This window comes from Panthera onca, chromosome B4 (genome assembly GCF_046562875.1).
Source record: "Panthera onca isolate mPanOnc1 chromosome B4, mPanOnc1 haplotype 2, whole genome shotgun sequence".
NCBI classification, from domain to species: domain Eukaryota; kingdom Metazoa; phylum Chordata; class Mammalia; order Carnivora; family Felidae; genus Panthera; species Panthera onca.
In genome coordinates this window covers 136130970-136144057 of record NC_138345.1, presented here as the reverse complement: position 1 = coordinate 136144057, position 13088 = coordinate 136130970, and the positions used below count along the sequence as shown (strand labels likewise).

The 13088-nt window shown below is 52.1% G+C and overlaps 1 protein-coding gene and 1 long non-coding RNA gene across 3 annotated transcripts in view; one reads left to right on the top strand and one right to left on the bottom strand.

Annotated features, from left to right (window-relative positions):
* Positions 1-6887: 6887 nt before the first annotated feature.
* The window catches only part of SULT4A1 (sulfotransferase family 4A member 1), a 33462-nt gene continuing 27261 nt past the window's right edge, over positions 6888-13088 (top strand). Inside the window, exon 1 of the mRNA XM_060656126.3 lies at positions 6888-7134. Coding sequence (XP_060512109.1) covers positions 6966-7134 — 169 coding nt within the window. The 5' untranslated portion in view covers positions 6888-6965. The remainder of the gene's footprint in view (positions 7135-13088) is intronic.
* LOC132693607 (uncharacterized) lies at positions 8786-12595 on the bottom strand. Of its 2 annotated transcripts, none has more exons than XR_013556614.1 (2): positions 12137-12595; positions 8786-11733 (listed from the first exon to the last, which is right to left on the bottom strand). It is a non-coding gene; the product is annotated as an uncharacterized LOC132693607 (long non-coding RNA). The 2 variants fall into 2 exon arrangements; XR_013556615.1 differs by having other exon boundaries at positions 8786-11710.

Here is a 13088-nt window from a genome sequence, read left to right as displayed (position 1 = left end):
CCTCATTTCCTTGTCTTTAACATCAGGGGCCGGACTAACTTGTTTCTAAAGGCTCCAGCTCTTCTCTGGGCCCATAACATGGACAATTAATACTACTGTATTAGAAGATGATTCCAGGAGGAGATTAACCACAGACGAATGGGTTTCTGAACTGGGTCTTCATGGAAGCCTAGAATTTGGGGTGGCAGAAAGTTATTCCAGGAGAGGATTCTGCAGGTGCAAAGGCAGGTTGGAGGCGGCCCATGGTAAATTAAACCCACAAAAAAATCTGAGGTTCGAAGAGGTGAAGTGCCTTGTCCCAGATGCCAGTCAGTGGTGGGGTTAGCATTCAAACCCAGGTCAGGCTATAGTTCCATTCTGTCTGCACACTAGAATGCTGGGTGGAAAATACTGATGGCTGAGGACTCTTCTGCAGAGATTCTGATGCAATTGATCTTGGCATAGACACCTGTCTGGGCAGGAGTGTGATTGGAGGCTGTAGTGTCCTAGGCACTGGTGTCTTCAGGGACAATTCTGTGCATGTGAACACCTGCCTGAACCAGCAATCTGTGTCTCAGAATTGCTTAATGTCAAATGTCATCTGTGGCAGGCAGGCTGGTATGTGCCAATCTATGGCTGGGGTCATATGATGCTGGTGGGATGATCTCTGTCCCAGCCCTAAGTCCTGGCTACGTTAGGTATCCCCAGGGAGCTACCTCAACTCCTCTGAGCTTTGAATCGCATCCGTGAATCTGATCTTGTATACTAACCAAATATTTGGTGATGTTGAGGAATATCCATTGCTTTTTAGTTGTGTTCATATATTGGGAACATGTTCACAAGGAGTTTTTATCTTTTAGAGATCTATACTGTAATATTTATGAATGAAATAATATATATTTGCTTCAAAATAATCTGGATGGGGAGCTGATGAAACGGGGATCGATAACAGTTGACACTGGGTGATGAGTTCACAGAAGTTCATTAGAGCTATTTGCTCTAATTTTATAGATGTTTGACATTTCCATAATAAACGAGTACTTATCCTTAAAGATTGGATAGTACATGCAAATAGAAAATACCCAGAATCCGACTGGGAGGGCAGTAGGATGTGGCGAACTGTGCGCTTTCAGCACCACGGACAGCGACCAGCGGCCGCTTCCCTGCCGCCTCGGCAGCCTTGGGGATCCCAGGGCAGAGAACTTTGGGATCCACCTTAGGAGGCGTCTGTTCAGGACAGAAAGCCATCCAGCCTCTTACACACCTCCAGAGATGTAGCCGTCACTACCCACTGGGTAGACCAGGCCTTGGTGGGCAGCTTTGGCTCATAAGAAGCTTCTGTTTTCTGCTCCTTAAGGATACCTTTGTCCAAAATCAATCGTTTATCTCTATGTGCCTATTTCTGGGTTCCGTATCCTGTTCCATCTATCTGTATGTCTGTGCTTATGTCAATTCTATGCTGCCTTGATTTATAGCCTTAAGGTAAATAGCTTTCTAGTAAGTCTTGGAATCAGGTAGTATGAGCCTTCCAACTTTGCTATTCATTTTTTTATTAAAAATTTTTAAAAATGTTTATTTAGTTTTGAGAGACAGAGAGAGACAGAGCATGAGCAGGTGAGGGGCAGAGAGAGAAAAGGAGACACAGAACCCAAAGCAGGCCCCAGGCTCCGAGCTGTCAGCACAGAGCCCGACACGGGGCTTGAACTCACGGACCGTGAGATCATGACCTGAGCCGAAGTCAGACGCTTAACCGACTGAGCCACCCAGGCGCCCCGATCTCTGTACCTTTAAAGTCCAGAGATTTGGGGGCAGCTGGGTGGCTCAGTCGGTTGACCATCTGACTTCGGCTCAGGTCATGATCTCACGGTTTGTGGGTTCAAGCCCCACGTCGGGCTCTGTGCTGACATCTTGGAGCCTGGAGCCTGTTTCAGATTCTGTGTCTCCCTCTTTCTCTGACCCTCCCCCATTCATGCTCTGTCTCTCTCTGTCTCAAAAATAAATAAACGTTAAAAAAATTTTTTTAAGTGGAAGAGGGATGCAAAGGAGGAGTCAGTCAGTGTCAGGGTGATACAATGTCAGAAAGACCAGACCCACCATTGCTGGTTTTGAAGATGGGAGAAAGGGGCCACAAGCCAAGGAGTTTGGGCGGCCTCTAGAGGCCAGAAAAGGCAAGACAGTGAATCCATCCCCAGAGTCTCCGGAAAGAAGTGCAGCTGTGTGGACTCCTTGATTTATCATAGTGACACCCTCATTAGACGTCTGGCCTAATAGACCTATCAGATAATAAACTTTAAGTCACTGAGTTTGTGGCAATTTGTTACAGCAGTAATAGAAAACTAATGAAACAAGGAATGCATACCGTCACCTACGCTCTCTAATTGTGGCATTTGCCACATATTCTCTCACTGTATATATGCACATGCACTCACATTGCTGTTAAGTGTGGTCCTTCTTTAGAACCGTTTGACGATGAGTTGTGGACATCATGATTCCACACCCCCCAAATCCTTAAGTAGGTACCTTGTAAGAAAAAACGCATTGTTTACACAACCACGGTACGGTTTTAAAATTCATGAAATTTAGGGGCGCCTGGGTGGCTCAGTCGGTTGAGCGCCGACTTCGGCTCAGGTCACAATCTCGCGGTCCGTGAGTTCGAGCCCCGCATCGGGCCCCTGTGCAGACAGCTCAGAGCCCGGAGCCTGTTTCAATTCTGTGTCTCCCTCTCTCTGACCCTCCCCCGTTCATGCTCTGTCTCTCTCTGTCTCAAAAATAAATAAACGTTAAAAAAAAATTTTTTTTTTAAATTCATGAAATTTAAAATTAGTACGATATTACCAGTTAACGTACAGTCTATATTCATATGTTGCAAATTGTCCTAATGATGTCCTTTATGGCTTTTTTTCTCCCATGATCCAGTATCCAATCTGGAGTCACAAGTCACATTTAGTTGTCAAATATATGTGGTCTTCTTTAATCTAGAACAGTCCTTTCAGCTTTTTGTTTGTCTTTCATGACACAGACATGTTTGAAGTGTACAGATCTGTCCTTTTATAGACTGTCCCTTGGCTTAGGTTTTGTGTTCTCTCCCTATTATTAGACTCAGGATATGAATGTTTGGTAGAAAAACCACACAAGTATTTCTACGTCCTTCTCAGTACATCCCATCAGGAGCCACAAGGCATCAGTTTGTCTGATACTAGCGATGTTTGTTTTGATCACTTGGTTCAGACGATGTCTGCCAGATTTCTCCACTATTAAATTACCTTTTTCCCTTAGTAATTGACAAGTAATCTGTGGGTAGATGCACTGAGACTGGAAAAATATCATCTTCCTCAACAAATCTTCACCCAATGATGGTTTTAGCTTCAAACGATATACTTATCTAATTGTTACTGTAATGGCTGAAAAATGGTGGTTTTATAACTCCATCTTTCCTTTAATATTTATTGGTTGCCACTTTATTGGAAAGAACAGTTTTCTCTTCTCTAATTATTTAATTATTTCTTAGTTTCAGTGTGGAATCATGGGTTCTTTTTTTTCTATCATTCCTTTCCTAATTCATTTTAAAATATGCTCATTTAAAATGTTTCGGTTTAGGATAAACGCATATGTGCATAGCCATAGTAAATTGTTATCTAGGTATAACGTACGTACACAAATCTCCAGTGTATACCTCGATAATTTTTTTTGCATGTACATCTATATAGGGCATAATTTGCAGGTCCCAGTACAAGATTAAAAGGTAGGGACCCTTGTTCAAAAAGAGAAAAAGTGCCACTAAAGTTACTAAAATATAAAGCTTTCCCCTTCTGCAATCTCTCTCTCAACCTGCCATGATGTTTTTAATTTTCCATTTATGGTCACTTTCTCCGGCACTGGAATGCTTGTAAGGTACCTGCAGATACTCACAGGAGCCTAGGGACCCACCCCCACGGCTCCGAGAGCTGCCTATTTCCTCCTTTCAGCTGTGAGATCAAACACATCATGCCCTGACTGGGAGCAGGGAACTCAAGCCAGGCACTGCCCCTTCCTACAGGTCTGCCCACCCCAAGGGTATGGCAACCTCCACACCAGAGGAATGGGTACTTGAATTGATGGTAGGAGAGAGGCTTACCTTTTTTTTTTTTTAATTTTTTAAATGTTTATTTTTGAGAGAGAGAGAGAGAGAGAAAGAGAGAGAGAGAGAGTGAGCATGAGCGGGGAAGGGGCAGAGAGAGAGAGAGGGAGACACAGCATCCAAAGCAGGCTCCAGGCTCTGAGCTGCCAGCACAGAGTCCAATGCGGGGCTCGAACTCATGAACCGCAAGATCATGATCCGAGCTGAAGCTGGACGCTCAACCAACTGAGCCACCCAGGTGCCCCAGGAGAAGCTCACCTTTGTGATTCATCCACCAACTGTGCTGTGGTGCTGCCAGTCTAGGACAGAAATGACAAGGATGCCCCAGCATCAGAGCAAACCCTCTTTCCGCTGATGCCCTGGTCCCATGGTCACGGGGCAGGGGCAAGAAGAGAGGTTGGGCCGAGTTAGAGCACTACAGGACAGGAGTGGGTAGTAAAGAACTTGTTCTGGGAAGGTGGCAGGAGGTGGGACTACTCATGAGGTGAGGCTCCAAGCCCTCGACACATGCTCCATTGCCCCCATCAGACTTCATTTATAAAGCAAAGTTCGAAGACAAAATTATTAAGAATTTCAAGATAGTGACCACAGACTATGAAACCCCAAGTGCAGGGCCATTCTGGATATGACTCCACGGGCTGCATGACCATGAAGCAGGCCCTGCATATATATGTACATGTGTAACCATATTCACACGTGTCTATATCATCATGTACCATCACCGAGAGCGAGGTATAATGTTTCCAACACTCTGGAAGGTACTCTTGTGTCTATTCCCAGGCAACCCCCTCCCTCTGCGCCAAATTAAGCACTTCTCTGACCTCCATCACCATAGATGAGTTGTGTTTGTCCTTGGATGGTGTAGGAATGGAATCATACAACATATCGCCTTTTCTGTTTGGCTTACTTTGTTTATCATTTTGATTGTGAAATTCACCTCTGTGGTTGCACATACCAGGAACTCGTTTTAATCGCCGTGTAGTTGTTTCATTGTATGAGTATATCACAGTCTACCTCTGATGGGCATTTGAGCTTTTCCTATTTTTGTCTGTTATACACAAAGTCTTCCTGATTTGGCCTTCCAAGCTAGCCCCGTGTCCTTTTGACCTATCCCATCATTTTTCATACTTTATTTTTTTGCCCAACAAGAGTTTTAGGCTGATTTTGTACTTTTTTTTTTTTTCCTTGCCCAGCCCTGGAATTGGCCTTTTCCCCCAAGAAAGTCTGGTTCCTTTTGCTTGGGAGGTATTGAGAAACCGATATATGGGCTCTGGGTGTGCCTAGTTATTACTGAAATACCAGTACCTGAAGGTCTTTTCAGCAAAGGTGAGAAATCGGTATTTTTAAAAATCATAAATTCATGTCAGTGCTTCAAATTCCAATCCAACACCATCTCCCTTGCCTTCTCCCATAGTGAGAGCCCTCATCTGAAACATGAGGGCATTCATTCATTCGCTCATTTCCTACAGCCTTTGGCCAGCTGTCTGTGCCATTACCTAACTGTTCTTAATGTCTTGGGGACTTGGATAGTCTTTTGTTTTGGTAAAGACAACCACCAGACTTCGGACTCAGGGTTACTTGCTCTTTCCTCTCTCTGTCCACACGGCCCATGCCTCCCTGCTCATGTGTGTATGTCCCTTGCCGGACTCGGAAGTGTCTCATTCCACAGCAAGGAGAGAGAGCAAGGAGGTCCTGTCCACTTGCTTGACTCAGGATTCTTGCTGGTGCAGTTAGCTCTGTCCATCCTCCCAGTTATAGAACCTAGGGATAGAGACTATCATTCCCTTTTCACGGTCAAGGACACTGAGACTCAGAGAATTAGACCAGAACCCCCCGCCGGTTTCATCTTTGCATTCCCCAACCCCAGGCATGTGGTAGGTGCTTAATACGTGTCTGTTGAGTGAACGACCGAATGTGGGGTCATGCTAACACCTCTTTAGAATTCGGTTGTTCTCAAATCGTAGTCGGAACAAGAAGTACCTTATCAAGTGCAGATTTCGGGGGCGCCATCCCGAGAGACTCTGTCTCTTGAGGTCTGGGGTTGGCCCTGGCATCTGAATCAACACTCCCCCCCCTCCACCCCCCGCCTTCCGCCCGCATATGCTTCATAGCACCTGTCACCACCTGCGATGATCTTGGTTACTGGCAAATATAAGCCCCAAGAGGGCCGGGTTTTTGCCTAGAGTATCTCGGGAACCCAGCCCAGGACCCGGTACCTATCAGATGGTCCCTCAGTATTTGTTGATGGCTCTGTAAGGTCACTTCTAGCTGGAGTGTTTCTGAGTCTGTGTCGAGCGCTTGTTGGATGACGGCGCCAGCGGGACGATGAATGAACGCGCGCTGGAGGGGACGTGGACTGCCTGCGGGTTGGAGGTGGGCAGGGGTCTGGCCCGTCCGGGGCGAACGCAGGCCGGCCCCGCGGCCCTACGACGTCACGTCGGTGGAGGGCGGCCGGCGCGCGGCGGGCGGGGCCGTGACGTCAGACCGCGGAGCGCAGCCTCCCGGCCGGCTGGGGCGCGGCGGCGCCGTGACGTCACGCCCGCGGAGCGCCTTCGCCGGCGGCGGGCGGGGCGGGACGCGGCGCGGGCCGGGCGGCGTCGTGACGTCACGCCCGCGGAGCGCCTTCGCCGGCGGCGGGCGGGGCGGGACGCGGCGCGGGCCGGGCGGCGCCGTGACGTCACGCCTGCGGAGCGCCTTCGCCGGCGGCGGGCGGGGCGGGGCGCGGGCCGGGCGGCGCCGTGACGTCACGCCTGCGGAGTGCGGCGCGGCGGCCGGGGCGGCGGGCGCGGGCGCGGGCGCGTGCGGGGCGCGGGCGCGGGGCGGGCCGGGAGCGGGCGGCGCGGCTGCGGGGCCGGGCGGCGGCGGCGGCATGGCGGAGAGCGAGGCCGAGACCCCCAGCACCCCGGGCGAGTTCGAGAGCAAGTACTTCGAGTTCCACGGCGTGCGGCTGCCGCCCTTCTGCCGCGGGAAGATGGAGGAGATCGCCAACTTCCCGGTGCGGCCCAGCGACGTGTGGATCGTCACCTACCCCAAGTCCGGTGAGCCCCGCGCAGACCCCGCCCGCCCGGCTCTGCGGCGCAACCCGCGCCGTGGGAGGGGGTGGGGGAAGAGGGGGCTTCCCGTTGGGGGCGGGGAGGGCGGGGGCCGGAGCACTACAGGGCGGGGTGGGTGGGGGGGGGGTCGGCCGGCGTTTGGGGAAACCGAGGCCGGAGACCTTCGGAGGTGGGCCCGGTGTCCACGGCTGGACAGCGTCCGCTGGGGATAGAGCCCGTTCGGTCGGAGCTGAAAGGAGGACAGGCCCAGGGCCGCCACCCCTCCAAGCTTCCCCCGCCCGTTACCCAGCCTACCCAGCCGGCTGTGTGACCTTGGACAGTCACTTAACCTCTCTGTTCTTGGGCCCTGTTCAGCCTTTGATGAGTGCAAAGTCCTGGTGGTTATTTGGGGAGGGGGGATGAAACGGATGTAAGGGCGTCCCTCATTTCCTGCGTGGGCACTGGGTGGGGGATGGGACCAGCCATGCTCGGAGTGCATGCCCGGCTTTCCCTTGTTTTAGGGCTGCCTCCATCACCCAGGAATCATCAGTCAGGACCCAGGGCATCATATTTCCTAGCATTAACTAATCTCGTATTCACGGAAGGTAGAGACGGTCATCTTCACTTTACCGTCTAGGCAGTGAAGCTCAGAGAGGGGCAGTGGCTTGCCCAAGGTCACACAGCTGGTAAGTGGCCCAGCTGGGATTTAAAGCCAGGCTCGTCTGCCCACGACTTGATGTTAAGAGATTATCACGTAGTGTCTCTCCTGAGGTCTGTAGGGAAAAGAGGCAGCTTTCCCGTTCTTTGAACATACCAAGGGTTTCCCTTATTGCTACTGTATTGGAGACGGAGGGAGACCCCTGGATCCAGACTGTGCAGTGTGTCTGTAGCCTGGTGTAGAAGGTGGCCAGCCTGGAGGTCATGTCGGATCAGCAGCGGTACAGCTTGCTGAAAGACCTGTATGCCTGGCTCTCGTAGCTGTGCAGGGTCCCAGCCACCTGAGAGGTAGGCCTGATCCTCTGAGGAAGGTTGGGGAAGGGGCTGTCCATGGAGGGGGTGGGGAGTCTTGTTGGTTGGGGGAGCTTGAAGAAGTCTGGAGGTGCTGCCAGGCTGTCCTTGGGAAGGGGGAAAGGAAGCAGACACACACACTGTGCTTGCCATGGCCAAGGGCTTTCCTTCTGCTGCAGCCCCACGGCCCCGTGGGTATGGGGGCTCAGCATTTTTCAGATTTTAGCGCCATCGATATCATATGGCTGGAAGTCCCCCGGCCAGATGTGGGGCTGTACTTTGGACCCCCACGTTAAAAGTGGGAGCAATACAGTCTAAAAAATCATCTCATGTCGGTTTCGGACAGGGTTTGCCTCAAAATGAATTGTGAAAAACTTGGTTTGGGGAGTGCGTTACAATTTTTGAATTGCAGATGAGAGGTTGTGCTTTTGTGTTCTTTCCTCCATTTTATGAAGTTAAGAAGCTGGTGTGGGAGGAGGCACGGACCAGGAGGCCCACTTGGAAAGCTGTGCCCTTGGAGCTTGTGGGGGATGCTTTAGAGGGACCCTGCATCGGGGGTCTGGTGGGTTTCTGCGGGGACCTTTCCAGGCACCTTGATGGGGAATGAAGCGTTAGTTTAAGGTAGTTTTCTAGATAATCCAGACTCAAATCTTGTTTGAACTTGCATCGTTCAAAGACAGATGGAAGCACATCGTGGACTTTTAATAAGGAGAATAAACATAGAGCTCTTTCCCTTGGTGACAGAAAGCCCAGTGGTGGCCTTGAGACCCTTATGCCTTGTGTGAGGCCCCTTCACACAGAACCCCAGAGAGCCACCTCTTTAAAACTTAAAAAAAAAAAGAAAAAATTCCAGCAGTCCTTATGGCCTCTCCAGGCTCTCACCCGTGCCTCTGAAGGCTTTCGCTCCCCCCACCCCACCGTTCGTGAAGTTTGTTACATGAAATGATCAAGGGGGTGGAACTGGTCCCCAAAGGGTGCCATGGAGATTCCCTGTCAACCAGAGGAAAGGGCTCTGGAAGTCATTGCCAGTGGCCTCTGGTAACAGGGAGATCTGGTTCCAGGAAGCCACTACCCTTGGGCACGTCGGAGCCTTGGTTTCCTCTGCCATGGAATCTGCAGCTTAAACTGGGCAATTGCGGGGTGGCCCTGGCCCTGGGGTCTTGGAGGCCATTATCTTGAGCACAGGCCGGTTGTGGCTTAGGATGCAGCTGGAATGCTTTAGGAATAGGTGAGCGGCCACTTACCCAGTCCCACATGTCAGGTGCTCACCCCTCGGAGCTGTGGTTTCCGCAGGGGTGGGGGAGACCATCTTACCATCTTGATGGGCGGCTGTGAGGAAGAGGGGGATGATGCGTGAGCACCCCTCCCCGAGCCAGATGCACGGTAAGCGCGAGGAAGGGTCGTGCTGCTGATGCGGGCCTTCACTCCCTGGCACCTGATGTGCCCTGGCGCTTTTCTAGGTGCTGGGATCAGGTGCTGGGGCTGCCGAGAGCAATCCCATCTGCTGCCTGCCCTCCGTGAGCACACTGTCTGCTGGGGGACAGGTAGCTACAGGGTGGCCGATGCCAGGCTTGGGCAAGAAGCCAGAACTAGCGGAGGCCCCTGAGAGAAACCACAGGGCCACATGGGTTTCCAGAGCCCACGTCTGGGAGATCATGGTGAACTTGGAGTTGGTCAGAGCTGGAAGGGCTTGTAGAGTCCTTGTCCCCTCCCCTCCCCCACACTGATGCAGAACAGGGGTTCACGGGGCCGGGGGTTTCTGGTGGTAATTAATCCTGGCTTCTCCCTCTGCGCTCCACCATGCTCTGGGAGTGTTTCTGTGTTTCTGACGTTTTAGCTCAGGTGGCAGGGTAGGGCTGTGCTGCCCGGTTCAGTAGCCTGTAGCCATGTGCGGCTTTTTGGATTCGATGAATCGAAAGGGCATAAAAGTAGAAACTCGGTTCCTCAGAAGCACTCGTCATGTCTCGGGTGCTCAGTAGCCACAGGTAGCTTGTGGCTGTCATACTGGTCTGCACGGGGGTCCGAAACTGCCATCGTGGCCGGAAGCTCTCTGGGATGGCCCCAGTTCATCCGTGATCCAGGTACGGGGAGCCCACTGTGCCTTCTGCAGAGGACTGTTCTCTTTATCTCCATCCTCGTTTATAGTCCTTCATTTTTACCACCTCTTCGATGCCAAGTGTTAAATTCGATTGTCTGCGGAAGCGTCTTGTGACCGTGCGAGCCGGTCCCTGAAGTCACGAAGCATCAGCTCTGGGAGAGGCTCCTCGGCTGAAGCCCATGAAAAGTGAGGGGATTGGGCCTGATGGATTCAGTTGAGTCTTAAATCTTAAGACAGCTGGGGAGGCCGTGGGGAGGTCCTAGGTCCCAGGCCAGGCGGATGACTTTTCTTTGTGTACGCACGCCACCAGGCCTAGGAGAGGCCGATTGGGGAGTGTTGTGAATGTGGGGACGCTCTTCTCAAGGAGCTGGCGGTGACATTGGGAAGCCAGGCTCCTGATGCTGAAAGCTGACTGACCGGACAGGGTGGTTGTTCTCAAGGTCAGGTCAGGGGCCCAGGAAAGAGGATCACTGGAGGACTGCATGGAGGGGGTGGCCGTATTGTGAAGCCGGGTGGGATTACCGACTACAGCTACGGTCCCCCTGTCTGCCTCTTTTGAGCCTGCGAACAGTCTTGTGTTCTTGGGATTGTTTCCTTTTTGTAGATGGATACAGGTCCGGAGAGGGGAAAGGAGGGGAGAGGGTGGAACCGGCATCTGAGCGTTTGGACAACGGAGCTGACCCAAGTCCCGGAAGAGTTGGGGAGAGGTCACGGGGGTGGGAACTCGCATTTGGCCAGCACCTGTTCCGCGCCAGGTGCGTCCCGGGTGTTCACACGCGGCATCTCGTTTGCTTTTCCCACAGCCTGGGGAGGGGGCCGTTGAGCGCCTTGTGCGTGCACCAGGAAGCGGGCTACGAGATGCCGAGGGAACCGCCCCCCCACCTGGAGCTCACGTTTGTTCCGAGGCCAGCGTGCACCCGTGTCCCTTTCAGTGACACCACACGGCGGCTAGTTACCCACCTTCCGGGGGCGAGGGCAGAGGCTTGAAGAGCGTAACAGGAGGTTTCGTTCCGAGGCGGCTGTGCTGTTTCTCCTTCCTCTCCCCCCTCTCCCCCCTTCTCTTTTCTGCTCCTCTCCCTGCTCCTTCCCTTCGCTCTCACTCCGGCTACCTGCACACGGTCGGGAGGGCTTGGGATCAGGGAAGAGGGCGGCACGTCCAGGTTCCTGGCTTGGCGAAGGGAGCCTCTCCCCTCATCGCCGCTTGGGCTTGGAAGAGAAAGCCTGGAGAACCGCTCTCCGGGTTCTGGAGAGAGAAAGGAGGCGGGGCCTCTGGGAGGGGCGTCTTTCTGACCCTGGTGGAACAGGAAGAGACTCCGGGCCCTCTCTGAGCTCCAGGGTCTCACCCTGACGCCTCACGTCTCATTCGTCCTCGACAGGGACGACTTCTCCTGCCTCTCCTCCCACGCGCACTTCGTTACTGGTGTCCGCTCGTTTGTCCCCTGGCTGCCCCGCTGGTGGGGACCGGGCTCCTGGGACCTGGGGATTTCAGCGCTCTACTGCTGAGAGTATAACGGAGCTGTCACAGAGGACTGCAGCCAGTGAGCGCTCACATCCGTCCACCCCTCTCTGCCCCGGCCGCATTCTCGGGAGTTCTTCCTCTCGCACCTGGAGTCTTTTCCCTTCCCTCCCCGCCTAGTTTACCTTTCACTCTGCAGCTAAAGTGACCTCTTAGAAACAACTCTGACCTGGGTCTCTCCCTCATTAGACCCCTTCACTGGCCCTTCTTTGCCCTCCGGCAACATTGAACTCCGTAGTCTGTCCTCCTGTGATTTGGATTTCACCTGTTCTGTGTCCTTACTTGCCAGCCGCATGGAACTGTCGGGACCCGTCGGCTCTTTCCCTCTTGGCTTCGCCCCCTCTCTCTTCCCCTCCCACCTCCCCTGTTCCCTTCCCTCCGATTACCTGATGGGGACTTCTCATCTTCAAGATGCCACTCATCTGCTAAGTGTGGGAGTAAACATCGTTCCTGGGTCCCCCTCCTTGTATCGTTGGGCACGCCAGATGTGTCACCCCATTGTCCCATGGTTTCCATGGTTTCTGACGAGCGGTCAGTTACAATTCTCTGTTCCTTTGTGGAATGGGTCTTTTTTTTCCCTGAGTGCCTTCGAGATTTTCTCTTTATCGTTGATTTTCAGCACTTGGAATATGATGCGTCCGGGCATGTGGTTTTTGGCCTGGTGGAAGTGGATAGTGATCCTGCTTGGGGTTCCCTGAGCTTCTCCGATCTGTGGTTCGTTGCCCTTCGGTATTTTGGAGGAATTCTCTGCTGTTGTCTCGTCAGAGATCTCTTCTGTCCCATTCTCTGTCTCTCTGCTTCTGAGATTCCAGTTACACATGTGCCAGATTGATAATTGTCTTACTACTCTTGGATGTCGTGTTTATTAACTCTCTGCGTGTTTCAGCTTGGGAAATTTCTGTTTCCTTCTGAAATTTCTTCTTTCTGAAATTTCCTTCAGGTTAACTGATATTTTCTTCTGCTGTGTCAGATCCACAAAGTCAGGTCTGTGAGCCATTCGGAGGCATCGTCCATTTCTGTTTCTGTGTTTTTGTTTTTCCTCTAGCGTTTCCACTTCTGGTTTCCATCTCACTGCCAAAATATCCTGTCTGTTCAAGCATGCTGTCCACGTTTTCCATGAAGTCCTTTAACATATTAATCAGACTTACTTTAGAATCTCTGAGTCTGATTCTACTGATTATTTGGTCTCTTGACATGAGATAATTCTTTTTCCTTGCCTTTTTTAACGAGTAGTACTTTTTCAGTTGAATGCTGGACATAGCGTACTGACTTTGGAGATGAAGGTCGTTTGTGTTTATGCTTGGAAACAGGCCTGCCTTTTTCTGCCAGGCCATTAGT